This window comes from Ornithodoros turicata, chromosome 5 (assembly GCF_037126465.1).
Source record: "Ornithodoros turicata isolate Travis chromosome 5, ASM3712646v1, whole genome shotgun sequence".
NCBI lineage: Eukaryota > Metazoa > Arthropoda > Arachnida > Ixodida > Argasidae > Ornithodoros > Ornithodoros turicata.
In genome coordinates, this window is record NC_088205.1 from 83007283 (window position 1) to 83032736 (window position 25454).

A 25454-nucleotide genomic window follows, 5' to 3' on the forward strand; every position below is an offset into this window, starting at 1 on the left:
AGACATAATTATACGATTAGTGTAACTAAATACCGATAAAATCGAGTTAAAGTTGGTGCTACGTCATGTCATCATTACGTCACCAAAGCGTATGACGTCTGCTTGTGTCGACCAAAAGTAATGTGCCTAATGAGTGCTTCGGGCAGTTTCTCGTAGTATACGAAGAAAAATTGGTGAATCTGACTCTGCGTCACGTCGGCAAGTTCACGAACAGTAATTAAGGACAATGGAGTTTCCAGATTTAGGCAAGCACTGCTCTGAAGTGAGTTGCAATAGACTGGGTAAGTGTGTTAAATCGTGTTAGCCGCAACTTATCAAAATGCTGCGTCATACTAGTCATACCTTATGTACTGCCACGGCCGTTCCAGACTTCCTGCCAATAAAATGTGACGGTTGCAAGAAAATATACTGGTAAGATCATGTCTTGCTCTTATTCACCTACAAAAATTCGCCACACCCAAAACAAATCCTGGCTGAACGCTGAACCATTTCCGGAACTGTGGTTTGTGGAACTAATGCTGAAAATTTTCTTCTCTAGAGGTATTCTAGCGCTTCTGAGAAGTATTCTAGACACTTTCTTTGTGTACACGGTGTGGCTTGGGGTCCGGTACCGCTCTGGCTTTTACCCGAAATTTATATAGCGCCAGTTCTGGATCACAGAGCAACGCCGTGTGGTTCCTAGTGTATGAATCCCGTTCAAAAGCAACCGTTTTTCATCAGCAAGGAGCACTTCAAGTATGCACAACACGGCTGCAGCGGGAGTGTGGACATGCAGGTTCCCGTCTGCCCTCTGTGCAACTGCCCGGTACCCGGACGCAGGGGCGACCCACCAGACCGTGCCGTTAGCGATCACCTTGATCGTGACTGCCGAGCAGACAACTCAAAGAAGAAGGTTTGTATTCAACGACTCTAACTCTGTCGAGACTGATGTAGCTTCGGTGTGGATGTTAATCGCAGGGGAACCGTTGCGCTGTCAAGGGCTGTAAGCAAAAGGAGTTGATCCCACTGACATGTGACCGGTGCAGACGCAACCACTGCCTCAGACATCGACATCCAGACGATCACAACTGCTCGCCCGCGACCCGTGTCCCCACGTGCCCGCCTCAGAAGACCCGGACGTGTACCATGGTCTGATTTGCGTCATTCGCGCGATTTTAATGCCAGTCCCACTTAACTTATCCTATCATTTAAGAGGCTGAAACAAAAAAAAAAATCCAAGCTTTTTTTTTCTTACCAGGAAGAGGACGAGGCTTTGGCATTAGCTCTACAACAGTCCCTGTACGAAATGGACCATCCACAACACAGGTACTCTCGACAAGCTATTGTTCCTCTTTTGAACAGTGTGGTTATCAATTGTAATGGCTCGGCAATGTAGATAAATAAATAAAATCACTTTTGTCGCAGGACAAGACAGGCCACGACTAGAACCGTCCAGGTAGGACGATATTTGTGTGCCATTTTTAATTATATTATTTTCACGTGGCAAAATGTAATATTTTTAACATGACGCAACTCTTGCGGCAGAACCCATTTATGTATAATGATATCGACGGGAATATGAAATCTGACCATTATATCTGAGTATTGTTACCATTATTAACTTCTTGTACCTTGGATACAATATTCCGTTCTTTGGGTTTGCTTTTTAAAGGGTTAACCTGGAGGCTGTTCGATTAAACTGCGTAGATGCAGCAAAATTCAGGCACTTGACAGAGTCCGTCAGCGGACGTTGTCGAGGCACTTGTTGCAAACAGGGTTACGTCAACCAATTACTGAAACAGCACTTTGTCTTTTGCAGAACAATCGCCATCAGGACAAGAACTGCACAGTGTCCTAGCACATTTTTTATTTTCTTTTACAAGATTTGTAGCAAAGAAATATTTATTTACATTTCTACCACTTTTATGCATGTTTGAATAGGCACGATTGTAGTCCACGTACATGGCTTGAAAGTTTATTTTGGAGAGTAAAAACATGTAATAAAACACATGTGTCCATGAGATTTGTTTCTCCTTACCCAAGGGGGGGGAAGAGAAGACGGTAGTATATAAAAAATGCGCACCTTGCGAACAATAGTTGCCGCTTTCTTGTTCCTTTTCAGATTGTTCCTCAAAACCGCAACCCACAGACAGAGCCCTGCACTAAGACTATTACGACTTCTTCGATGGAAGCAAACAAATATGGGCTGTAGCTGAGAACCTTTACAGCTCCCAATACGTGACAGTCAATTGTATCTGGGCCGTGGGCTTGGCGCAAGACCGTACAAAATTCTACCAGTGTCCCACGGTATACAGGGTGTTCAAAATTAAGCTTTCACGAGCGCTACGCAAACACAGCGATGACAGGAAACCGGATGACAACGTTACGCTACTTGTGTAAGAAACGGGTGCTGCTAATTATTAATTTCTTACTCAAGGAACGTGAAAAATAGCACCAGTTTTCTTTTGTTCGCCTATTTATAAAGTGCTAGTGAAAGCTTAATTTTGAACACCCTGTATGTTCTGGTAGTAACATTTGATAAGTTTTCTCGACTGCTTAAAAACTGCTTACTTTTTGGACATGTGGCACTGAGCTCCTTTCTTTAGCCACAATGTGTTTCGCACCAATGCTTCCTGCACAGCTATTCCTCAATATGTGTACAGAGGATTTGGAAGATTGACAGTTGCATCCTGGTACTGTTCAAATACCCGCAAAAAGTTAAAATAAAACGTCACTCGAGAGAGAGGGGGGTTTCTACTCGTGCTGGGCGCAGTCTGCGGTTGAGACAAAAAATTGTGACCCCTTTCCTAAACGCTACATAATGTCAAAGTGGCCAAAAAATAGGTTATTGCTCTCTGGATATTTGTCATAAACGGTTGTTTATGTGGGACACGACGTGGCAGCCACAAAGAAAGGCAACTGCGTGACACAATAAAAAAGCACAACTGAGTGGGTTGAGTATCATCGTTGCACACCTTTGGTGCATACCCTAGCATTAAAAAAGCACCTCCAGATGTCGTTTGCACCAATTTGTTCTAAAAAAAAAAGACTGCAGTTAAAAACGAGGCTACATCGTTGGCGGAACAAAAGCGGTGGCCCAGAGCGACGGTACAGAGGAAGAAAATGGGCACGCGTCAAACGGTGTGACGGCATTCCGACAGCCAATTGTTTCGCTGTGTACATGCGCTGCGCGCGGATGACAGCTTTTTCCGCCGTCTAGGCAAACACTTAATTCGTTCCATTAAATTTAGATTATTCTCGTTCAATTAATGTACATATTTGAATTCATTCTCAATTTCGTTATTTGTATCTCGTATAAGCTGTCGAAATGAAGACGTGCACAGCGAATGGTCTTTGTTCTGCGTAGGTGCATCTCAACCGGCCCAGTAAGAATCGATAAATGCAGCATTGAAGCAGTAGCCCGCTGTTCCGCCTAATATAAACAAATATTTAATTCTTGTTATTATAAGTTTAGTTAATGTGGCATATTACTTAAAGGAGCATGTAAAAGACTAGAGCATACTACCTTAGGGAACCGTCACGCACAATATATTTCTTTTGGGAGTTGCAAATTTACTGAGAAAATTGCTTTGCAAGGGAGCATATTTGTTCTCGAGTCTTTCCATGCTCCTTTAAGTATGCAGAAGGAGTTGCACTTTTGCTACTAATGTGGAATGGGCTAAAAGAAAGCGCTATTCCTTCCTCTGTGCCCTCAAGCTGTCCAACATTGCACCTTTCCTGAGAAAGATAAAAATAGATAAGCCACCAGTACCTGACCAATGCAGAGACGTTTAAAGAAATATTGGCTGAAACACTTTTCCTCCTACTTTTGTGCAGGCATCCGCTCCGAAGCTCTGGATACGTCCCATTTATGAGCCGAAGGGGGTTATTTCTTTTAAGTGGTCGAGAATGCAGTCTTTAGCTGCGCCGGAAATATAGCTGGAGCTCCGACAATGCGCTACGTGGCATCTGTACACACTAAATGCGGAAGGTTGAGAAGCTAAATCTAAAGTTAACTGCTGCCATTCAAATCGTGTAAATAATGCGTAAAAATTTCTGCACACCCCGACACAGTCTCGCGTAATTTTCTTGTCCCGCGGGGTGAGATCAAACAGCAAGTTTTTTTTATGCGTATGATACAAACAAACTCCAGCCAATGAGATCTGGAAGAAAATCTTGAGGATCTCGTGAGATTCCAAAATCGGGATCAAAATAAAAAAAATCTGTCACCGGGGTGGACGTGACTAGCCATTGAGCCACATAAGAAGTCACCATGCATGCGTCGGGGGGGAGGGGGGGCAAAGTAAGATCTGAATAGTGGATGTGTACATCGAAGGCATTATAAAAAAATGTAGGATGAAGCACACGACGCCAACGGGATTATACTGGTGCAAAATGCATCATCCTCGGCAGGTCTGTCCCCGCGCCTATTAACGTATTTTTTTCCCCTCGGTGTCGCACCGGGCGCTCCTCCCATCGCGCGAATTACGAGACGCACCCAATCTTTTTTTTTTTTTTTTCACCAAACTGCAGACCTTGAACCTACCTAGGGGCATCCAACTGAACGCAGAGTCCTCATAAGTGTCGTGAGTGCCGAGGCCAGGTCGGTTGCCTGGCACATGAGGGACGACATGGCATCTCCGCACCCGGCCGTGCCCACAGTTCTGGCGTACGCCAGGGCAACGGCCTTGAGCTGCTCGCACAGCGTCGGTCTCGTAACCACCAACACCTCTCCGGCCGCAAACATGCGGTCTAACAGGGCGACGCAGGTCACCAGGTGGTCCAACGCGTCGTCCGAGGCCTCGGTCGCACTTTTGACGAACAATTTGGACGCTGTGACAAACTGTCGAGATTCTGCCAGTAGGGCCTCCTTGCAGGCGGGGCCAGCAACCACAACCGGCGCCGTCTGCGCGACTTGGTCCAGGCGCATGACCATCGCGTACACCTCCTGCTGGGCACGGGCATATGGCCCATCCTTGCACGTCGAGGGTGCCACATCGCTGTGTGGCAAGCTGAGGCAGTTTAGCGCAGGGTGCAGGGGCGCAAAGCCATTGAGGGCGCGTCCGGCTGCACGTCCGAGGGAGGCACTGCGGGCGGGGCTCCGTTTCCGGACCAGCTGGGGGCTCCCGCCAACACGCAGCAGTCTTCTGGGAGAGCTGCTGTTGGAGAGGCCACGTTGTTCCTGCTGCGTGCCACAACTTGAGGTTAGTTGGTATAGAGGTCCAAAGCAGGATTTAAATGTTCTGGCCAGGAAGGCCGTGCATGCGAGAGAAAAAATAGCTCAGCTGGGGTGGGAAGTGGGATTGTATTTTGTTCTGAAAAGCAGAATGGCTATCGCACGATATTCTCTAACGGCTGAAAGAGCACTACTTGCAAAACTAGTTGCCACTTACTCTTGCTCATTGTTCTACGTTATGTCGACGACACAACCAAGGAAAACAGTTACACAGCCACAAGCATATAAGAGCAACAAGCAAGCAAGCTACATCAGCTTAGCTCAACTAACATCGGATTGTACTGGATCAGGGTTGCCAGCGAGAGACTAAAACTTGCGACAACAACGGTGCGTTTGCTAAAATCACGACTGCCTGGCTACGAAAGACATTTTGGCGTAGTTTTGTCTGCTGAGCGTACGCTGGCGCAATAAATGCGACTCTGTGCAGCATGGCACAATTGGCGCAATGGCGCACAATGGCACAATTCCACCCCTGGCTGATGAACAAACTAGCCCTACGGAGTCGCGTGAAAGCGTCGAAAATGCAAATACATTCAGCCGTCTGTTGCAGACATGGACAATGTCCTTCACAGTCTGTAATGACAAGCAATGCCTACAGGGAATGACTTGCCTGTATGGGGAGTGGGGGTTTCCTCGCCTTAGGGCTCTGAGGCACCTGACCCTGAAGGTTGGTCCACGACAGAGACCTGGCCACCCGCGGAGCAGCTTCTGTCTCGTCGTAGCTACCTGAACGTTGTTCCTTCTTGTTCACCGTGCTCTTCTTCAACCTGGGGGGCACCTGAGGTTTGTCCATGCTACCATTGGCCTTGGCAACATCCGTGTAATGGAGGCCCACGTCCCTCTGTGGAAACTCGTCCAGTTCTGCAGACTCCCCGTCCGTGACTAGAAGCCCACTGTATCCCCCATTAGTGAGGGCATCGCACACCTTCAGGGACTCCAGCATAGGGGGCTCCATCGCTGCCGAGTGTCGAGACGTATCTTGGTGGTGGAAGAAATAATAGAAATGTATCTTATCGACGGATGTCGAGGAACTGCCCATCTACGCTGTGGTCTAGCTACGCCGGGACCCATCACAAGGTCCCATCGCTCGAGGATGTCCGAGACAGATCACGACAGTAACGAGCGGAGCCTAAAAAGCAGTGACGGCCAGTACCTGATTGTAGTTACAAAGTAGTTCGCAACTACTTGCAGAAATGTAGTGGCAACTAGTAGTCAAACTACAATTTCCAGTAGTTAACTACAGTAGTTAGGTTACTACAAGCGCCAACTACTTCCGATTTTTGCCGCCAGCTTTACGGCACGATTGTGCTTCCGACTTTTGTCTCGAGCTACTTGTTTGATGAGAACGGAGGTGCAGAGCAATTGTGCCGTGCATGCGTACTAAATCTTCACTTTTATCGCTGCTTGTGATTCATATTTAGGTGTCAGAGAACACTATAGAATGGGATCAGTGTTGATGGACAACGTTAAGTAGTTATAAATGTAGTTAAAACACGTTGCGGTAGTTAAAGAAGTAGTTTTAACTACCTTCCCTGAAAGGCAGTTGAACTGATCGTTAAACTACTCCATCACGAAGTAGTTAGTAGTTATAGTTAAACTACCGTAGAAGCAGCTAGTGGCCACCACTGCTAAAAAGTTTCCGATTTATTCGTTTACCTCCGCCTGGCTCCTCCGTGGACATTATCCGTCTGATGTCTTCCGAGGCCCTCTGGAACCTGGCCAACACCTGGTTTTGCACTTCTGTGCTCTGGTTGCAGCTAGGTGGCGGAGGGGGGATGATGTAGGACGCAATGTCGTCATCCGACTCATCCACCGTGCAGTGGTGAGACCCTTCGGGAGGAGGTGGTATGGTTGCCGTGGCAATAAACGAATCCAGGTCTTCACAGCCAAGGTGCTCGAACAAGGCTCGATAGTGCGCGTTGTCGCTGGAACTGCGCAGTTCCGTCAGGGCATTGCATAGGCTGTCCAGCTCTGCCACGACTCTTGCAGAGTCTACATGTTCCTCTGAGGGTAAGAAAGAGGAGGCAATAAGACATCGCTGTAGATGCAAATTTCCAAAAAAAGAAACAAATTTTTTGGGGAGAACCAGTTTTTTTCTTCTGTTTTTTTCCCTCGTCTCCGGAAAAATAGCCAGAAATTTCCGGGCGACAAAATTCAAAAATGTAAATTTTCGTGCCTTCGACGCGTTCCAACACGCCAAAAGTGCGTTGGGTGCCTCTAACCCGCCAACAACCACCAACTTAGAGTTCCGTCTGGCCGCTCCGAGCGATCGCCATCGCGTTCACAAGATGTTGGAGTTCTTGTCGGAGTGGACGGGATGTTCCGATTACCTATCGCTGAGTGTGACAGCAGTCTCGTGGGATGCTCTGCTCCGCATTTATGCCTAGAGCGTGAACACTACTAAAGTTTCCAGCTCATTGTATGCTGTGGCTTGGCCGGCAATGCTTCGACTCAGAAATAAACCTGTTTGTTTCCATTTTTCTCCGATGTTTCGGGAAAAAAAAAAAACCATTCGAGCGATTCAAAATTTCCGGAAATTTTGAATTTCTAGCCAACGCGTACCGCACAGCTTCAACAATACGGTATTGAGCCGCTTAAGATACCGCGTGCGTTTCTGAAATGAAATGCGAATCACAATTGAGGGAAAGGTTTCCGTACCGTGTTCAGGATCCAGTTTCTCTTCACTAAGTGAAGGCCTCTTGTCCAAGAACAACGTGGGAGGTACCTCCGGGGCACCCGGAGCATCACACAAATCCGTGTCCGGAGTCATCGGAGGAGGGATCATTGTGAGGTCGATGATGTCCGGATCCAGATACAGGGTGCCTTCCGCAAAGGGCAGCTGAACGTCTGGATTAGACTGGAGCTTCTTGAGCAATTCCAACAGCTCCTTGTCACCCGTACCCAGACCGGGAAGTACATCCGGACTATGCAACCCAAAGCTGGATCCGCTGCGGGCTCGCGGCGCCGCTGTTTCTATCGCGCCTGACAGCCGCGACGCCCGATGTAACGGACTCTGGTTTGGAGTGCCAAAGCTATCCGTGTCGCTCTCCGACGGAGACTCGTTCTCTGCTCCGCCCCTAACTGTGACATCGTTGACAGCTTCTTGAACGTCGAGTTGCGTCAACAGCAGCAGCGAGTCGGCCGCCTTGATCTGGCCCTGTACGTCCGGGATGATCTCCGCTTCAGCCGGTCGGTCGTGTCGAGGTTCTGCGGTGTCGCTCATCTTCCTTTCCGAAAGGTAATTCTCCGCGGTGGACACGATGCGCCTCATCTCGGACACTCTGCGGAGAACCTGGCTATTTTTGGTCTCAACGAGCTCTTGATCTTGCTCTTCCTCCTCCTCGTCATCATCATCCATTATATCGAACTTGACGACGGGCGGCGTGTCATCAGATTTTGTCTCTGACGGTGCATCCGGTGACAGGTGGTTAATGAAGGAAATTTGAGCACCGGCTACGGTGGAGCCCGTTTCGTTCATGTTGTGGTCCACGGACGTAAGAGAACACTGCTCCCTTGAACTGCTTCTGGACATGCCACGATCGGGAAGCTGCGAGAATCGGTTACGAAAATTGAGAGTGTCTCGTAATATCGGTAATTGGGTTAATTGCATTCAAAGGTCCCGAAATGCGGTCATACATTCGAGGGGTAAGAAAGCTTCATAAGTGGAGTCATTCAACACTGGGCATGTTCACCCGTGCCAATGTGCACATTTATTTTGTGAAGTGTCGCTACTATCTACGGGTCACTACAATTTATTTCGAAGATACGTTAGATTATTTAAAGCCTCGTGTTTTGCCCAGTAAAATCCATTTTTATCCATTTCTAATAATGTAACTGGTTCCTTCTCGAAGGCACCTTCTCCATCTGTGAATTCTACTAACGCACCAATGTTTAGCACTCACCTCACAAGGTACATATGGAGGAGGAGGATGAGACAAGTCTATGCTGGGCATGGCACAGCTCCATGGAGGGTAACTCCAGGGTGACGGACACACCACATGGGGACCATGGAAGCAAGGGGCTGCAACAGGGGGGGAATTCCAATCAGACTCCACTGGTGTAAGTTTATGCATCCCTCACCTGTATCCATCTTCCAAGTGTCTTCCACTTCCCAGTCCACAGGCAGATCTCTGGATGCCACAAGCTTATGGTAGCCCTTGAGGATGAACACCAGTTCTGCCATTTCGTTGTCTTCCAAGGAGAACTTTAAGCTCTGTGCAAGAACAATGTTTGCATATAGTTCCTCCTGTGTATCAGGAAGGAGAGAGACACAAGGTGCTCTGTTCAAAACAAAACTGCTAGTGTTCCGCAAATGCAAAACAACTATGATCTGGCAGCACTGATCGAATTTCCCTCTCACTTATGTCAGCCGTCCTACAGAGAAATCCGGCGTATAACGATCAAATTCGCGATAACCGCAGACATTGTTACACACAGGTTTTACTGCAACATGAAATGATGGTGTTAGTATAATGCCAGCCAAATGTTTCCGAAACTCAGGGCATTATCCCTGGATTACTCTCATCCCAGACAACTGAAAGCAAAACTGTCTGAGGGCTGAAACTCGAGCAAATTTTTCAGATTCAACGGTCAGACTAGTCATTAAAAGCCTCTTTCAAGCTGACTGCGCAGATGGGATTCATTCGACGAGTGCATTTGCAAGAAAATGCTGCGCATTATAATTGAGCAAGCATCAAAACCTATCGAGACAAGTCTACCAACAAGTACAAGGTCAGAGCGTACCTCTTTATCAGGGTCCTTGACTTTGATCTCTATACTATATGACATGTCATCGTCCTTCCTGACAACCAGTGAAGACAGTTGAGCAATATGTGCCAACGTCGCGGGTTGCTGAAAAAAAAAAAAGAAAAGAAAATCGGAACGTGCTCAGCATCGAAAAACCGCATGTTGACAGTCACCCACCGTAGGCACGTTGCTGCGAACGTTATTGATCTGGCTGAGGCCGAACTTGGGGCTGACCAAGATGGCAGTCTCAGATTCAAGCGTGGAGAAGCACTTGGCCCCGTAACTGGGGAGCTCCCCGACGATCTTGAGGTAGTGCAGCTTGGCTTGGAGTGCCGTGAGCTGCTTCTGGCCCGGGGCACTCAGAGCCTGGTTCTGTTTGAGGTAGTGGCCAAGCAGTTTGCGGAGCTCCTTGCGCTTCATGGTTTCCAGTAACGATGCTGGCACAAACCTCTTCAGGCCGCATTCTCGTCTGAAACGTAGTTTCGTATTGTTCGATTCGTCGGTGGTAAGTGTGCTTTGGTGATGTTTTGTGCTGGTTGTACACAAGGTTACTTGAGACTAAGTAGGTACGTATTCCACTCCGTAAAATATACTTAGGCCCTTGCTTTTTCGAGTGTTATGTTTTTCTTTTAAATTGTGCGTGTGTGTGTGGGGGGGGTGTGTGCAAAAATCTGGTTTTGATTGTAATGGCTTTAAACCAGGGTAAAATCAGAATCAGGCGATATCAGGTGAGAGCGCTCCTCAGATTTCAGATGAACACGAGCAACTCAGCTGAGTGCACAGTGCTTAGTACTGGTGCTTGAACTTGCACATTTGCAAGTTCATAATAAGTTTCTTTTTTTGGGGGGGGGGGGGGGGGGGGGGGGGGGGGTTATGCCCATATACGAAGCCCTAAATAGTATACTGCAGGAACAGAAGACTCCAAATTGTTGTCAAAAATGTGTAGAGAGCTTAAAAATTGTTTTTAAAATTTTCAGCTTCCAGAATTGTTTCACCAAATTATGAATAATTAAAAACAACCATTGCCAATACATTGTCAATACCCGTCATTTTCTCGGGCATCGGCGATACTCACTCTACAGACTTGATGGTGACTTTTCCCTGCATCCCACTAGAGAGTGCATGCAGTTGGATGTGCAGGGCGGCTAAGCGCAATGCCACGTCATACTTGAGCTCAGGGGCAAAACGTTCCTGCACCATGTCGTTGCAACACTGCATCGAGAAATGAGTGAGTCCACGATCAATGTCTTTGTGCCAGAACAATAGCTTGTATGCCATTTACCTGCACGTAAAGGTACTCAAAAGCGACAGGATCCTTCTGGAGGAGGTCATAGGCATCGAGGGGAACAAAGGCAACACGGAACAGGCATCGCAGGTGATGCGCACCAGGGCGAGCGGCGATCTGCAAGAGGGGACGTCTGCGATATATGTGTCTGACGCAGCAGCACACACGACTAGAGGTGCACAATTCTAGCCTCGGTTCAGCGTGGCATCATCACTTGCAGTTGGAAATGCAACGGAGACTCGAAAATTCACAGAGATAAGACGCGGATAAAAAACCACGTGCTCAGTGAAAACTCAGTGAATCCAAGATGACGTATCAAATTGTGTCATCCATTAACTGCTGTGGCTCCAAGTCTTTAGATGATGTAACGTTTTTAAGCGGTTTGTACGCTCAGAAGTAAAAATTTTATTAATTTTTTTCTCTACAAGTGCAGTGATCATGGATGTGTAGATATACTGAACACCTGCGCAGACATGGATACACCTATTTCGAGTAGTGTGGTTCAAGATGCTGTCGCGGACCATAAGAGCGTGCGAGTGTCGTGGATCATAGGGTACTGTGTGGGTGTGGGGGGTAATGTCAATGTTACCTGCACTTACCTCTGCTTGAATTGAGAAAACTCAACTGAACTGCTTCAAATTTGTGGTACATTGTATTTTGCTACAAACAGCAATCGTAGTACGATTAAAAAAAAAAAACATGTGAAATTGTTAATTAAATCGAGCGTGAATAACAATAACAATGAAACTGTTTTGTACAGAGACTTCCAAACAGACTCAAACCAAAAAAGATAGCTTTCCTTTTTGTTTCACCTTATAGGCGTCGAAATGTTACCATTAAAATTTTGTTTTCCTCATTATTCAAGCCAGTGTCCTGCGTCTTTTCAAAAGACTCAAACCAATAAAGATGAACCCAAGTGCAATTCTTAATCACCAGTCGTTCGGAAGCGAAACGCCTCGACTAGAAGAGGGCCAAAACAAAAATCTAAAGCGGCTTCACCTTTGCGAGAGAATCCTTGGGATCGAGCAGGGTCAGCTTGTTTCTCCTGACGGACTTGATGTGTTCCACTACGAGTCCAAAATGCTCCATGCACTTTACAGACAGCTTTTCTTGTAACGAGTTTAGGACATCCTGCACACATACACATGGGCATTGCAACGTGGCAACGCAAGAGGAGGTAAGAGAAAATCACCTGCACCGTCGTTGAACTGTCGTATTTGAAAGACTTTGTCTGGCCATTCTCCATGAACACTTTCATCACGTTCGGCATGAAGGGGACGCACGACTCGAACGTTGATGGCTGAAAATAGGCCAGTTACGATACTTTCCCAAGTCTATTCTACAGACAACACTGCAGCTCAGAATCTGGCAAATAAAGCTGCTAGAAAATGACCACGCAAATTTGCCATTACAAAACAAATCAAAGCGCAAAATATTTTCCCTGAATCCTACCATCGCTCGATTCAATTTGCAAGCAAGCATCGGGCAGTGCAAAAAGCGGCCACACATTGATGGCATGGCCACACCTGGTGCCGCGATATCATTAAATCGTGAGCCGCAGTTGGCTACAGAAAATTCATCCGCTACCGGAACAGTGTCTCGTCAGTGTACTTGAAACAGTGTGCCGACCACAGTACGGGTCGGCTACGTTCGTTGCTTTCGCGTAAGAATGCGAGCAATTACCGGACAGCGATGATATCTTACGGAAGAAGAACTCACGCAGTAGAGCGGAGATCCATTGATGACGACACCCTCTGCAAAGCGAACCCGTGACGGGTTCGACTTTAATTTGGCCTTCTTGGCAGCCGTCAGGAGGGCAGACTTCCTGGTGGTCTGTATCAGAGGAACTTAGTTTTACGCAGCGTTCACTGAAACTTTGGCTCGAACGAGAAACAAGACACTGAGCAGTCAGGGGTAAGAAACTTGAGAAAAAAAGTAACTAAGTTACATTACAGTTACCTTCTAAGGGAAAAAAAAAGCTCAACAAATGAAGCTCTCAAAACTGTTTTTGCTGTTGACATTGCCTCAAGTTTGAGGTAAAACGCAGTCCTGTGTTTTCCCTCAAACTCGAGGCAATGTTAACATCAAGTCAGCATGAAAGAACTGATGTTCTGAGGCTGGAACAACATAGAAGGGACAAATACATACAAAGCCTCAATTTGCCTAAGAAATTAATGATGAAAGATGAAAGTCACTGAAAAGGTTAGCCAGCTGTAGGACATCCAGAAGATGTGGGTTCGAGTCCTACAGCTGGCTAACCTTTTCAGTGACTTTCATCTTTCATCAAGTCAGCATCAGCTAGCTTGCCTACTCCTGTTATGTCCGTTGTTTGTCCTTCTACTGTCCTAGCATAGTTATACAATGTTATAATCAGAGGATTTCTCGTGGGCCTTAACAGCACGGTGGGAGTTAGTCTAGGTTATCCTGGCTGCGTAAGAGAATTCCTGTTTGGGAAAAATGGCAGTGTACTTGAAGCCTCGACAAAATGGCACCAGATAACTGACACGGCGAAAATATTGCCGAGTAACTTAGTTAGTTTTATTTTACGGGTACTTTAACCAAAAGTAGTAACTAGATACAGTTTGAAGTTATACCCCTGTAACACGGCAAATTAGATGTCATTCCCCAGGGATTCCATCCCGTGTCACCCAATGAAACCAAATGGCATTACACACGAATGAGTTCGAGCAGCTCATTCACTTTACCGTCGAGCAGCAAAAACAACGATAAACCATTAGAAATTAAACACAAATAAAAAGTTTTATTGCAATATTGCATCATGAATTTAACTTTTGACACAAAGGAAGGAAGGCTTAACACTGTTTTCCAGATAACTACCTTTGTTCCCAGTCGGCTCCTTGTGATTTGAGCTAACTGAGCGTCGTCCAAAACGCAACAGTTTCATGAGATAACCTAATGTAACGCTAGTCTCGAAAAAAATAAATAAAAATACAACAAATGTACCTGTATATCGCTTCATATGTTTGGCCCTGGTGTTTTTTGATCATCGGCAGTGTCATCATTTGCGAAGGACATTCTTTTTCTTCGTGTAGCTCTCGACACAGTACAAACGAATGACATTCAGTACGAATGTCATTCACCGAAAATGCCATTCAATTTGCCGCGTGACAGGGGTGTTACTGACCCTGAATTCTGGAATATACCTTGGTTCATGCCTACTGTAGTTCGTATAGAAAAAAGTTAAGATAAGTGAATGAAAAATATACAGCGACATTAAAGCAACTGTCCCAATGGAGTAGAGCTGCATCAAAGTGCAGCACCAGCCAGAAGGTGTCTAAAACCAGCACGACTGAAACGACCTACACTCATTTTTTGACTGACTGTTCATACGGTCATTTTCCCAAAATTGGCACCACGCGGCACCACTTACATTGGTGGTGTGAGGTTGACAGACGACGAGTTTCACCGAACTTTGGCAGGACCTGTCAAAGTGAGAGTTGCACGTTAGACCAAGATACAGCAGGGGTTCTCACGAAGGGGTCCTCACTTGACGAGCTCGATGACGTGCTCTCTGGGTGCGGACTTGACGTCTTCCCCATTAATGCCGAGGATTTGGTCGCCCGGCTGCAACTTGTGCTCGCTGGGGCCACCTAGGGTGGTTCAATTACATTGCAGCCGCCGACTAACTTTTTTGGGCCCGTAGGAGTCATAGAATCGGACCAAATTACTAACCAGTCTCAATTTCCCAAGGGCCATTTGCAATATGTGCCCTCGGGGTGTATATTTGAAATAAATAAACAAATAAATAAACAAATAAAATAGCTTGGAATGAATGAGCCTCTCATATTACCGGCATCGCGCGGCCGCAAACGTGCAGCAAGGCCTAGCGAGCCACGACGTGTCTCCAATGCATCAAGCGCTCGTTCAAAGCAGCTCACTTTAGGAACTCTGCTCCATTCAGAACAAATTTTCAGTCCCCTTCGAGTTCGAATTAACAGGATTGCACCGTATTGTAATAGTTGGCAGTCATGCTTGCCATAAAATTGCGAGCACTCCTTATACGGGGGCTTCAGACACCGGTATCTTCAGTGGCAGCATCGCGGTGCACAAAAGCCAAGTGTTATACCGACCTCCACGACAGGAGGCAGCCATATTGGTAGATGCGGTAGCGTACTGGGCTCCCAGTAGCAGTACACTAAACCTCTCTAATAGCTTTGCCCAAAAAAATCAAAAAGTCAGAATTTTTTTTTTTGCCAGAAAAATTGGTCGGAGAACGAATTTCCTTCCATTACGGTTTGCGGCACCAAAGCTTGTTTCGAGCCCTAGTTTCCACGTCAAAAAGATACCCACAACTCCTAGTTCCGCAAGTGCAGACAACATTTCCGCGTCACTAATGAAACACGCACGTGGTTGCACTTACCTTCGGTAACAAAGCGCACTATGACCGGTTTCTCACTGCCAGCGACGAAGCCAAACCCCAGCTGAGGATCGCGGAAGAGTTCCACCTCCCGAGGGCAGGGTGGTGGTTCTTCCTCGTAGTCCTTGCGGGGATCTTCGTACGTCGTCGTCTTGCTCACATGACTGCGTTGACAATCAAGAAGTTATACGGTCAGAGACTCGCTGCACGTTCCATGTCAGCTAGACTAAGCTCGATGTCTACACAAAAGTGACACATGTCCACAAGGACCTTGGGGAATGTTGGATAAGTAAATATATACTCCTTAGGAATCGCCCCAATCGCATTCTCAGTGGCAGTAGCCATGGAAACAAGCCACCTTTATCCACATGGGATGCCACTCTCATCTAGAGTTTTAAGCTGTCTGCGGCAATTGGCCGAAGCAGACGACACAGTGGCTCTGCATGACCATGGACAAAAGAGGTGGAGAGAAGACATCAAGCGGGACTTCTTTGGTCAAGAGGGCATTGTGGTAGTGCCCAACCCTCCTAGCCCCTCTAAGAGAAGGTGTACGCACTTGATGAAGTAGGATCGGCCTTCCTTGTCGACTGCCGCTTCCCAGCCGTACGGCAGTCCCGTGCATGTGGCACTCCACGAATCCACGGGGGGAAGCCACGAAGACGTTCTGGTCTCATGGCTGTAATAAAAGACAAAACATCATACCGTTTCGCCGCACATTTCCGCCTTCTCCACCAGCGCAAGTTCTTTAATTTCTAAAAAAAAAAACAAAAAAAAAAACGAAACTAACTCGTTGCCACAACGCCGCATCTCGCGAAAGGTTCCAGTCTTCGAATCAAAAAGAAACTCTTTTGGCAACGCTGTTTATGCGAGGATATGGCCGCAGACTGAGGGAGTATCGTCTGCTTTTATGGAGCGCGAACTCAAAAGCTCGGACGCGGAAGCCGTAGAAGTTACGTGGAATGTCAGCCGCTTTCGATAAAGCGCGTTCCCACCACTAAATACCCGCGGTGAGCTGCTAAAAACCGCGATCCACGGAGGAGCATTACCATTACATCGTCGGCGAACGCTTTCTTTTCTCGCAGGAGCGGAAGGAGCGTTCCGGTCACGTGACCACCTTAAAAAAAGCACGGCGGCGGCAGCGCACACGTGGGCCAGGCCAGCCGCGACTCCAGTCTTCATTGCGACCTGCGGCGCAACTGCACGTGCCTGTCCTTCCGCCGCCCTCCAGGGGGATCACATCACCTGTTAGCAAAATATCGAGCCGAGCGGCAAGAACTGCCAAAAGCGAGCGAGCTGGTGACCAAAATACACGACAGTAAAACCCCCCCGAGACTACCCGAGACCAGGGAATGTGTCCGTTCTCTTTTTTAATAACTCCTCGGTCTCTGTCATGTATCCAGTGGGGATTACGAAGTCCACGCTATTTTCGACCCCATCGGTGAGACATTCCTGCACATAAAAGCGCATCAGATGAGACGGCTCCCTGGAAGCTCCCACCTCTTTGTGTATATTGTTTGCACTTTGTCCAAAACACGGAGCAACCACGCCTAATTAATAATAATTGTTATAATTATTACTATAATTATTCGTGGCGTGTCGTCCAATTAGTTGAGCGCGTAAGCCCGCGACAGACGTCACGTGCTGTCCAGCGAGCTCAAGTGAAGCTCCGTCAAAGCTCCTTCCCGAGATGGGAAGGCATAGGAAGACGTACTAAAAAATTGTATCGAAAAATCTGCTCGTCCGAAAATTATGGGGTCAGTGGGATTTACCTTCCGCGAACCTTTGCCACGACTTACACCCACTTCGATAGATATATTTTATTTAATTTTTATTTTATTTTATTTTTTTGCCAGAAACAGAAGGCACATGTCGGATTTGCCCCACCTGCTCATTCAGTTTCATTTTCCATGCTTGTGCAGACTGCCGATAACGGCAGTGAGGTCAGTTATCCGAAACAACAGTGAGAAGGAATTTTTTTTTAAGCGGGTCACCGTTTGTTTTTAATTTTTTTTACGTCGACACTTCTTGCATTAACTTGACCAATGACTGGTGGAATAGGGTAAGTCGTACCCGGTGGCGTCGCTAGGGGTGTGAGTCCAGGGGCGGATTTAAGGGTCTGTCATGTGGGGGGGGGGGGGGGGGGCGGTCTTAAGGAAATTTCGTGCTTTGCGGCACAGCATCATCCAGGAGATAGGGTTTTTACATGGGGAACACAGCCGTATGAGGGAGGGGGGGGGGCGGTCGCCCCCCGCAACCCCTTAAATCCGCCCCTGGGTGTGACGCGCCGCACCAGCACCGCCGCTTTCTCTCCTGCGCGACCACAACACACAGCCCTCTGCGAGCGCGTGATTTTTCTTCTTATTCGTGTGTTACCATATTGTTGGTATATCGTGTATCGCCTGGTATGGAAAGGGATCAATTATTGGGGAGGAGGGTTGAAGCATACCCTAGTGACGGCACTGATTCCTATCTGCACTTTTTGTTGCTGGCAAAAAACGTTGCTACAAAACGTCGTTGTCCTAGACGGCAATACACAAAATTACAACTATACATTACAAGTTGAATGAACAACAATCTATACAAATAGTTTTTTTAACATATTTTTTGTAAGGAAGCTAGAAGGTGTGAATAGATGTCATTTTTGCGACTGAGTTATACGTCGAGGCGGACATGAAGCGAGTATGTAACTAGACGATAACTAGAGACACGATAACTAGATCTTTCATAGACTATAACTAATTAGGTACCTAAAATTCATTAATTAGCAGCTCAATTACTTGATTAGAGAACATCGTGCAAAAGCTAGTAGATAGCTAAAGTAGTAGATAGCTAAAAGATAGTAGTATGGGAGACAATCCTCGTTGAAAGTCATACGATCTTTTTGAAAATCCCGAAACGAGCGGTTGCCGTGGATTATCCATCGGAATATATTTCGCTACGCAAATGAGCCGAAACCAAATCCATGCGCCTCAGGAGCGTATGACCTTCGCCGACGGAGGCTTACCTGGGTCGGAAAGGTTGTGGCGGTGGTCAGCAGACGAGCACCTACTCCAATCACCTCCATCGCTCCAAAGCACGTGACTCTGACGTTAAATGAGCGCCGTCCACCCTGCGCTCCCAATCGGCGTGGTTTCGGTTTCGGTTCATGCGCACAGCGAAATTCGACAATGGATACTTTAACGCACGTGCATGCTCCAGGGTCGAAATGGAATGGCTTTCAACGAGGGTCGCTTCCTATTCTTCTATCTCGCTTTTGCCCGAGTGCCTCGTTGCTAGGGATGGAAAGATATCGATATTCTTATCAATATCTTATGCCTGCGACGTTATCGATACTTTTAAAATATCGATATTACGTCGATATAGATATCGATATGCATGCTGATAAAACCGCGTGGACAGGATATGAAAAAAGGAGAAGGTCAACGAGTTTATTAACCACACTTGACGGCTTTTTTCCCTCTCTCCCTCATGATTTGTTTTTGCGACACGATGCCGATATTTCCTGTAAAGATGTGATGCACGTTAGGGGGCAAACTTTGTTAGTTTCTAAAAGTTCGTGGATCGTCCCGGGCTGCATTTCGTGCCGAACGAGTTCACCGAGCGCGCAACGTACACGGCAGTCGAAACCGAGGATTTTCTGTTGCTGGCGTGGCTCCGTATTCGCAAACATCCAGTCCTCGAGGAAGAGGGCGACATCCTCTGCACTCACCTAAATTATTACGCTAATTATTCCCCAATCTTTCTCACACGATAATTGAGGACATATCCTCATTGGTCCTCGTGATGCACGTTACTTGTCGCCGCATTCATCACGTGCCTTAGCGGTAATACGCGTGGGAGATAATAAAACGAGGGCAACTTTTTCCTATTGTTCAAGTAATGGCGTGACGGCTTCTCAAATATCGATATTTCTTTTAAAAATACTGACATTTTAATCGATTTTACCGAGTTTTTTTTTTTTTACGATCTCGATATTTATCGACATCGAAAATTTCGATATTTTTGCACCTACTCCGCCGCTTAACATTAGGTGGAGGTGCGGAGATATACGACAATGGCCTATTGACACCCTTCCCTGGTACTTTGGGAGTCGACGTCCCAGCCTTATAAGGAAGCGACGATACCAATGGAGACACAGGACAACAAGACAGGTTCAGACAATGAGAGATGACGACGACAATGCAGCAAGTCCCCCAGCCCCGCCGACTACGTGACGCCCTAAGCTTCGCCATCAACTCCGAGTGCCGAGTTCGGATGATGTCTGCACCAGGGATAAGGCCCAGGTCCCCACACCATCAGCCCCATTCTACGTAGCCATTTTCAACCCCACCGTCACCTTCATATCAGCATCAGCGCTTTTCATCTGTAAAGTCGGGGCCCGCTTGCTCGAACGTTAATTAAATTCCTGAGCGGTGTCCTCAGTAGCTTTGGCAGTGCTTCACGCACGAGTGGCTCTGAGGACTGTAGCGCATGCCCAAAGCACTACCGAAGCTACTGAGAGAACACCACTGAGGAATCTAATTAACTGAATTTATTACTGAATTAATTAATCTAATCTAACCGAGGAACTTAATTTGTGTACACCGTAGGCCTGGAATTCAATGTCGCTCGCGCCTCCGTGACTGTGGTTGCAACCTCCCGATATTCTATAAACCTCTTTTCTACTGGTTTTGCGAGAGCTTTCCTCGAGTGATCGCATTGAGCACTCGTAGAAACCACTCCACCGTGGAGCGGCGACTGGGATTAACTTCCAGTTCATACCTTTGCAGGCAAGGTATTCCTCGATTTCTTCATCTCTTATCCAACTCCAAGGTTTCTCCTTTTTTTTTTTCGTTGCCACGTTTCAATGTCCCATCGTTGTTGCTATACATGGTGTGACAGAGGATGATAGGACAAAGAAATGCACAGTATGAGCCAATCGTCACTCTGATTGCAGTCTGGCTTCTTGTATTGGTCTCAATTTCGCTGCACATCCTTCTCAGGCATTGGCAGTCTTGAGGTGTCTTGACCAATGCCGTACCTGTTAACCTGCTGGTGTGATGCTGTAGCATAATTAAAGCAGTCTGTCTGAAGATGGAGACCACTAACCAAAGCGTTGGTAGTTCTATTTGCGGAGTGCGATCAGTCAAGAGAGGAGTCTCAGGCGTGAGAGAGTCCCGTTGACCACAAGCTCTACGCCCAGTGTACGATTATCGTTGATTCAATAGTCCAATCTTGCAATTACATCCGCGAGTTCCGATTCGCACTGAACCATAGCTTCAGTCTCTCTGTCGAATTCATCGTTATCGAGCAAGGGCTTTGTCTGAGTATCACGATTTCAGAGAAGTGCTCGGATGTCCTGCAGCTGCCGATGCAGACTCACGAGCCGTTCACGACTCATCTCTTGCTCGGCCTCATTTCGAGCCTTGGTTGCTGCTGTCCTGTAGTGTCTTCTTTCCCTTTAAACATGTTCCATATATATCCTGGTCACGGCACCATGAAGAAAGCTACACACGGATACGTGTTGTCTCGGCAACATTTATCCGCAGAATGAATACACGAAGGTGAGCGTGTGCCGCGCAGCCTGATAAATGACGATGATGACATTTGAGAAATATTTTGCAGTATCAATGTTGGCACAAGTGAGTGAACGTGAGCAGCAGAATACACGCAAAATACTGTAAAACCATTTTGCAGCCCTAATTTTTTGCGGATCGGGTACAAGGTGTACATTCACGGCCACTAAATTTTGCTAATTCCGGTTGCTATTTGTTCATTGTCTGGTTTGCTTCGTGATAAGCCCGAGAATGGGGCGCACTTGATTAAATAATCGTTCTATTACAGTCTTTTCCTGCATACAGAAATGCTTCAAACCTCATCGCACCCCCTGCAGTGAGGGGCTTCCAAAGCCTCTGCAAGGGGTTGTACTCACTTGAGGTAGTAGATCCTCTCTGCATTAGGGTCAAGGTGCGCCGTGCAACCACGACGGATCCGCTGGTTGAGCTCCGCCAGGAAGGATTCGCTCTCCATGGCTGCCACCGTCAGCCGCCGCCATCAAAACAACACCTTTTGCCTGAGACACATCAGATAATCATTTATTTTTACAACTTTTACACAATCATTCTCACACTATTTTTTCGTAAGCAATTCTTTTTCTTGCCAACGTTGATGTACTTTAATAATAATAATATATTTTTGATCAGGAGCACCATAAACGACCCGAAGGTCCAGGTACTTCAGAACAGCAGCTTTTCTTAAATGGTGTCAGACACTTCTGTACGAGGCTTTTTTTCTAACCAAAAGTTTGCGGTTTCTCGGTATATCAGGAACTTATCCTGGCCTGCTTAAGCAGCAAATGAGCAGTTATGAAACAAAATCGGAAATTTTATATGCACTTTACGCAGATGTCTCTGACATGAATACTATTTACAAAGCTCATCTTCAAAGTAATTTCATGCTCTTCAGACAGTAACACACACACAGTTGACATTTCCCAGGAGAAAGAAATTCGGTCTAAATTAGTGTAGTGGATGACTATGCATGTAACTGTAACTAAATATAAGGTGACCGAGACTTGGATAGACATTTTTAACGCAAAGTTTCGTCTTGTTCATAATGTTCCACTTTTCTCAAAGTTTTATCACTCGGTTATATTCTCTAATTACGAAAAGTTTCGTAACGCAGCAGAGAGGAATAAAGTATCTTTGGACTTGACCCCTATCTAATCTACAAACTGAAGCAGCCCCTGTACACTAGTCCTACACACGACGACAAAGGGGGCATTCTTCGTGAGAGACCCACGCTTCACCCAGCATCAAAGTGTCAGCAAAAACTTTATTATCAGTATAAAAGCTAATAGTATCTCCTTATCAATGTGTATACTGCTTGCTTCGAGAGAGAGGAGAAGGATTAAGCACGGTGTTGTAATAATCGGCTGGGCGGCGCTATCACCGTAACAATGCAACACTTCACTACTGAATTCAACGAGATAGATAGAACTACTGGCACAATGAACTGGCTCCCAACACAGACCTCCGAGGGTGTAATTCAATAGGGCTTGTCTGGCGTCATTCCAAGTGCACTTTAGAGAACTCGGACAAACATCAGTGCCCGCCCTCCCCTCCTCTCGTCCACATTCATTAAAAGCCACAAAGTTTAAAACTTTGTGCATTCATTCCTTTGCATCACAACTGCTCTCCCAAAATAAAAATTAACCGAGTTTAGATGAACTTTTTGTATTAACTGTGTGTGAATGACGTATACGAATATATATCAATTTCGGAACAGCATAGCCTCGTGTTTTCCATAGGAAACAATTTTTCGCGCATTGTGCCGGGTGGACGTGGGAACGGTTTTTGCGTAGGGTATATAGTATAAGGTAGTGTGGCGACAATAGCAGTCTTCGATTCATGAAAAGTGCAACAGGCAGTGTAAAGGAGTGTATGACAGGCGCTGCCCTTGTGATAACTACACTAGAGCCCAAAGGAATAGAAAAGCACAGACGTATGCACTGTATCGCAACATTTTAAGTAGACTTGTACATAACTTAGATACTCTACTCAAGTAACTCATCTTAAGTACTTTTGGGAATACCTTGGTGTCTTTCAAATACTTTTAAAAGTTAAGTATTTAGTATTTTAACTTAAATACTTTTTGGCAGTAACCTGTACTCGTTTCTTAAGTTACACCTAAGCTACTCCATTTTCATTTAATTTTTGTGGGGGAGACAAGATTAAGCTTGTCGGTTTTGGTTGAGCGTCTAGTTTGGACATAGTGAGTGGGGAAAATTATAGATGCAACTAAGTGAAATGAACGGTTGATTAAAACAATAGATCTACTTTAACTTGCACACTTAGGTTGCCTTTTTCACCGAGCGCAGCATCAGGTATCCGCGCGAGCGACATTATGAGGCGAGATGTCCGCGGAGGAGAGCGTGCACCGAGATGGTATCGCGAGAGGAACAAAAAAAAACTGTGTCCGAACGAGTATCCAGTTTTGTCTTCACTTTGTTAGTGTTTGCATTTGTTTGACAGTAAATTTCACAAATTATAACTTAATAGTAGCTAGTAATGAGTTACTTTTATAAGTATTTAGTATTCTACTCAAATACTTTTTAAGGTTGAGTGTTTAGTACCGTACTCAGTTACTTTTTTGGCCTGGTATTCAGTTCCTTAACTTAAATACTTTTTTGGAGTAACTCGTGCAAGCCTGATTTTGAGCGACTGTGTCATATTAATTGAGTCTCAGAGCAAACATGGTCCTATCTTGATAAAATTCATTGCTGGTATATATCAGATCGCTGATAAGACACCAACGGCAACCACAGCTACCCTATTCACGTTGTCTGCTCTACAGTGCACAAAACACTGCTCGGACAGCGGAGGAGATGCAGGTTTTTCTTAACTCATATTGCATTTCCGCGGCACATTTTCCAATCGAATGGCCAAGTGTGTTGTAAAGACTGCACTTCCCCTGAATCGAATGCAGGAACTTGCACCGTTTGCTCTAGTTCATTAAGTTCAGCCCAGGTGAAGGCAACTGATGTCCACACACAAGTTACGTTACGCTAAATGCAGTTCAGATAGCAGATTTCCATTAATGAAAATATCACATATTGCGCAGTAATCAGCAGCATTCGAGTCAAACATAGCGCAGTCTTTCAGAACTCGCTGACATCGACGGACAAACAAATTTAAGAACACAAACAATAATTTCTTGCGCACAACGCTAGAAGAAAGAAAAGGAATGGGACATGTTTCTCACACTAACTTTGGATTTCTGCAATTCCAGGAAAAGCTAGACAGAAAACACATATCGTTTGGAAGTTTCGTGGTCTGCGAGAGTACGTCCTTGCTCAAAGGATACCGAGACAACAACAAACTGAGAAATCCTGTTCGCTGCGTTACGACACCGTGCAGCCTGCGGCGATGCATGTGCACGCTAAATGCCGCGCTAAGATGCGTAGCGGTAGCGGACATTTTTTTTATTTCATTGTTTTTTATTCGTTTCTTTCGGCTATCACTGTGACCCCTTTTACAATTCAAGACTTTCTGTTTCCGAGGCTCCGTACGAACCTTTGTTCCGGGAATCATGACCCGACCTCTTCCTTACTGCCCACCAAAGTATTTCCTAGGCGGGCGTTCCTTATAAAAACAAGGGCGGTCAGAAATCACCGCACCTGACAGATTTTTCGAGCCGTCGTTGCTTTCCGGCGGATGAAATGCGGTCCACGAAACACGACTGTGAACGGGAGGGTAGAAATGGTCGGAACCACAAATTTCTATAGCTTATTCAGCCGGCATATTTGCTTTGAGCGGTGTTTCATTTCGGTTTGTGAACAAAAATTACGAGAATGTCAGCTGACACTCGACTATTCGACAGGTTGTTATGCTTCCGTATCCAAGTTGGACGTCCACTGTACCGCAGTTTTGCTGTGCCGTCTGCGAACGTTTAAGAAAGCAGAAAACTTATTTCGTCGAAAGAACCGGAAAAACTGTGAAAGAAAGATCAGCAAATACTTCACTCACCGCATGAAACAGCCACTTTTTCCTACGGGTTGAAGTATCTCGACATGACAACTCACATCTATACTACTACTTTTATCCCCTACAGAGAGCTTTCGGTAAAACCCGATACGTTCGACAACATACACAACCCAGCTCGACTGCGTGCAATCAGTGCAAAAGGATGCAACAACTGTCATTGAGTGTCAGAGCACGCAGGAATATTATTCCAACGAGACTAGTACGAGCGCAAGTATTAAAAGAGGTAAAAATAGCCCTCGCTTCCTCAAGCATTGGTCAGAGTGGTCATTAGATCGTGGCCTTGATGCTTGCCATGCTTGCGTACAA

At 46.2% G+C, this 25454-nt stretch overlaps 2 protein-coding genes across 3 annotated transcripts; one reads left to right on the forward strand and one right to left on the reverse strand.

Annotated features, from left to right (window-relative positions):
- Positions 1-79: 79 nt before the first annotated feature.
- Positions 80-2000, forward strand: LOC135395029 (AN1-type zinc finger protein 2B-like). Its single transcript, XM_064626203.1, has 7 exons — positions 80-281; positions 369-411; positions 721-892; positions 958-1128; positions 1238-1305; positions 1405-1435; positions 1799-2000. Exons 1-7 carry the CDS (start codon positions 227-229, stop codon positions 1835-1837), a joined length of 579 nt encoding a protein of 192 aa, XP_064482273.1. The 5' UTR covers positions 80-226; the 3' UTR covers positions 1838-2000.
- Positions 1830-25454, reverse strand: LOC135395026 (uncharacterized). 2 transcript variants are annotated; one of them, XM_064626199.1, is made up of 19 exons: positions 25131-25454; positions 21536-21676; positions 16181-16300; positions 15628-15788; positions 14755-14857; positions 14638-14689; positions 12966-13079; positions 12439-12546; positions 12246-12377; positions 11244-11363; positions 11037-11173; positions 10139-10430; positions 9959-10066; positions 9296-9428; positions 9118-9236; positions 7874-8762; positions 6872-7219; positions 5826-6193; positions 1830-5161 (listed from the first exon to the last, which is right to left on the reverse strand). In XM_064626199.1, the coding sequence occupies exons 2-19, from the start codon at positions 21631-21633 to the stop codon at positions 4526-4528; spliced, it is 4038 nt and encodes a 1345-aa protein (XP_064482269.1). In that variant the 5' UTR covers positions 21634-21676; positions 25131-25454; the 3' UTR covers positions 1830-4525. The 2 variants fall into 2 exon arrangements, with proteins under 2 accessions (XP_064482269.1, XP_064482268.1); XM_064626198.1 differs by having other exon boundaries at positions 1830-5164.

Excerpts from the sequence above, each read along its gene's own strand:
- LOC135395029 (XM_064626203.1), top strand. The coding sequence starts at position 227 with ATGGAGTTTCCAGATTTAGGCAAGCACTGCTCTGAAGTGAGTTGCAAT. Across the intron at positions 282-368 it reads AGTGAGTTGCAATAGACTGG|ACTTCCTGCCAATAAAATGT; the intron begins GTAAGTGTGTTA and ends CGGCCGTTCCAG. Across the intron at positions 1,129-1,237 it reads AGACCCGGACGTGTACCATG|GAAGAGGACGAGGCTTTGGC; the intron begins GTCTGATTTGCG and ends TTTTCTTACCAG.
- LOC135395026 (XM_064626198.1), bottom strand. The coding sequence starts at position 21,633 with ATGGAGAGCGAATCCTTCCTGGCGGAGCTCAACCAGCGGATCCGTCGT. Across the intron at positions 14,858-15,627 it reads AGTGCGCTTTGTTACCGAAG|GTGGCCCCAGCGAGCACAAG; the intron begins GTAAGTGCAACC and ends GAACCACCCTAG. Across the intron at positions 14,690-14,754 it reads CACGTCATCGAGCTCGTCAA|GTCCTGCCAAAGTTCGGTGA; the intron begins GTGAGGACCCCT and ends TCACTTTGACAG.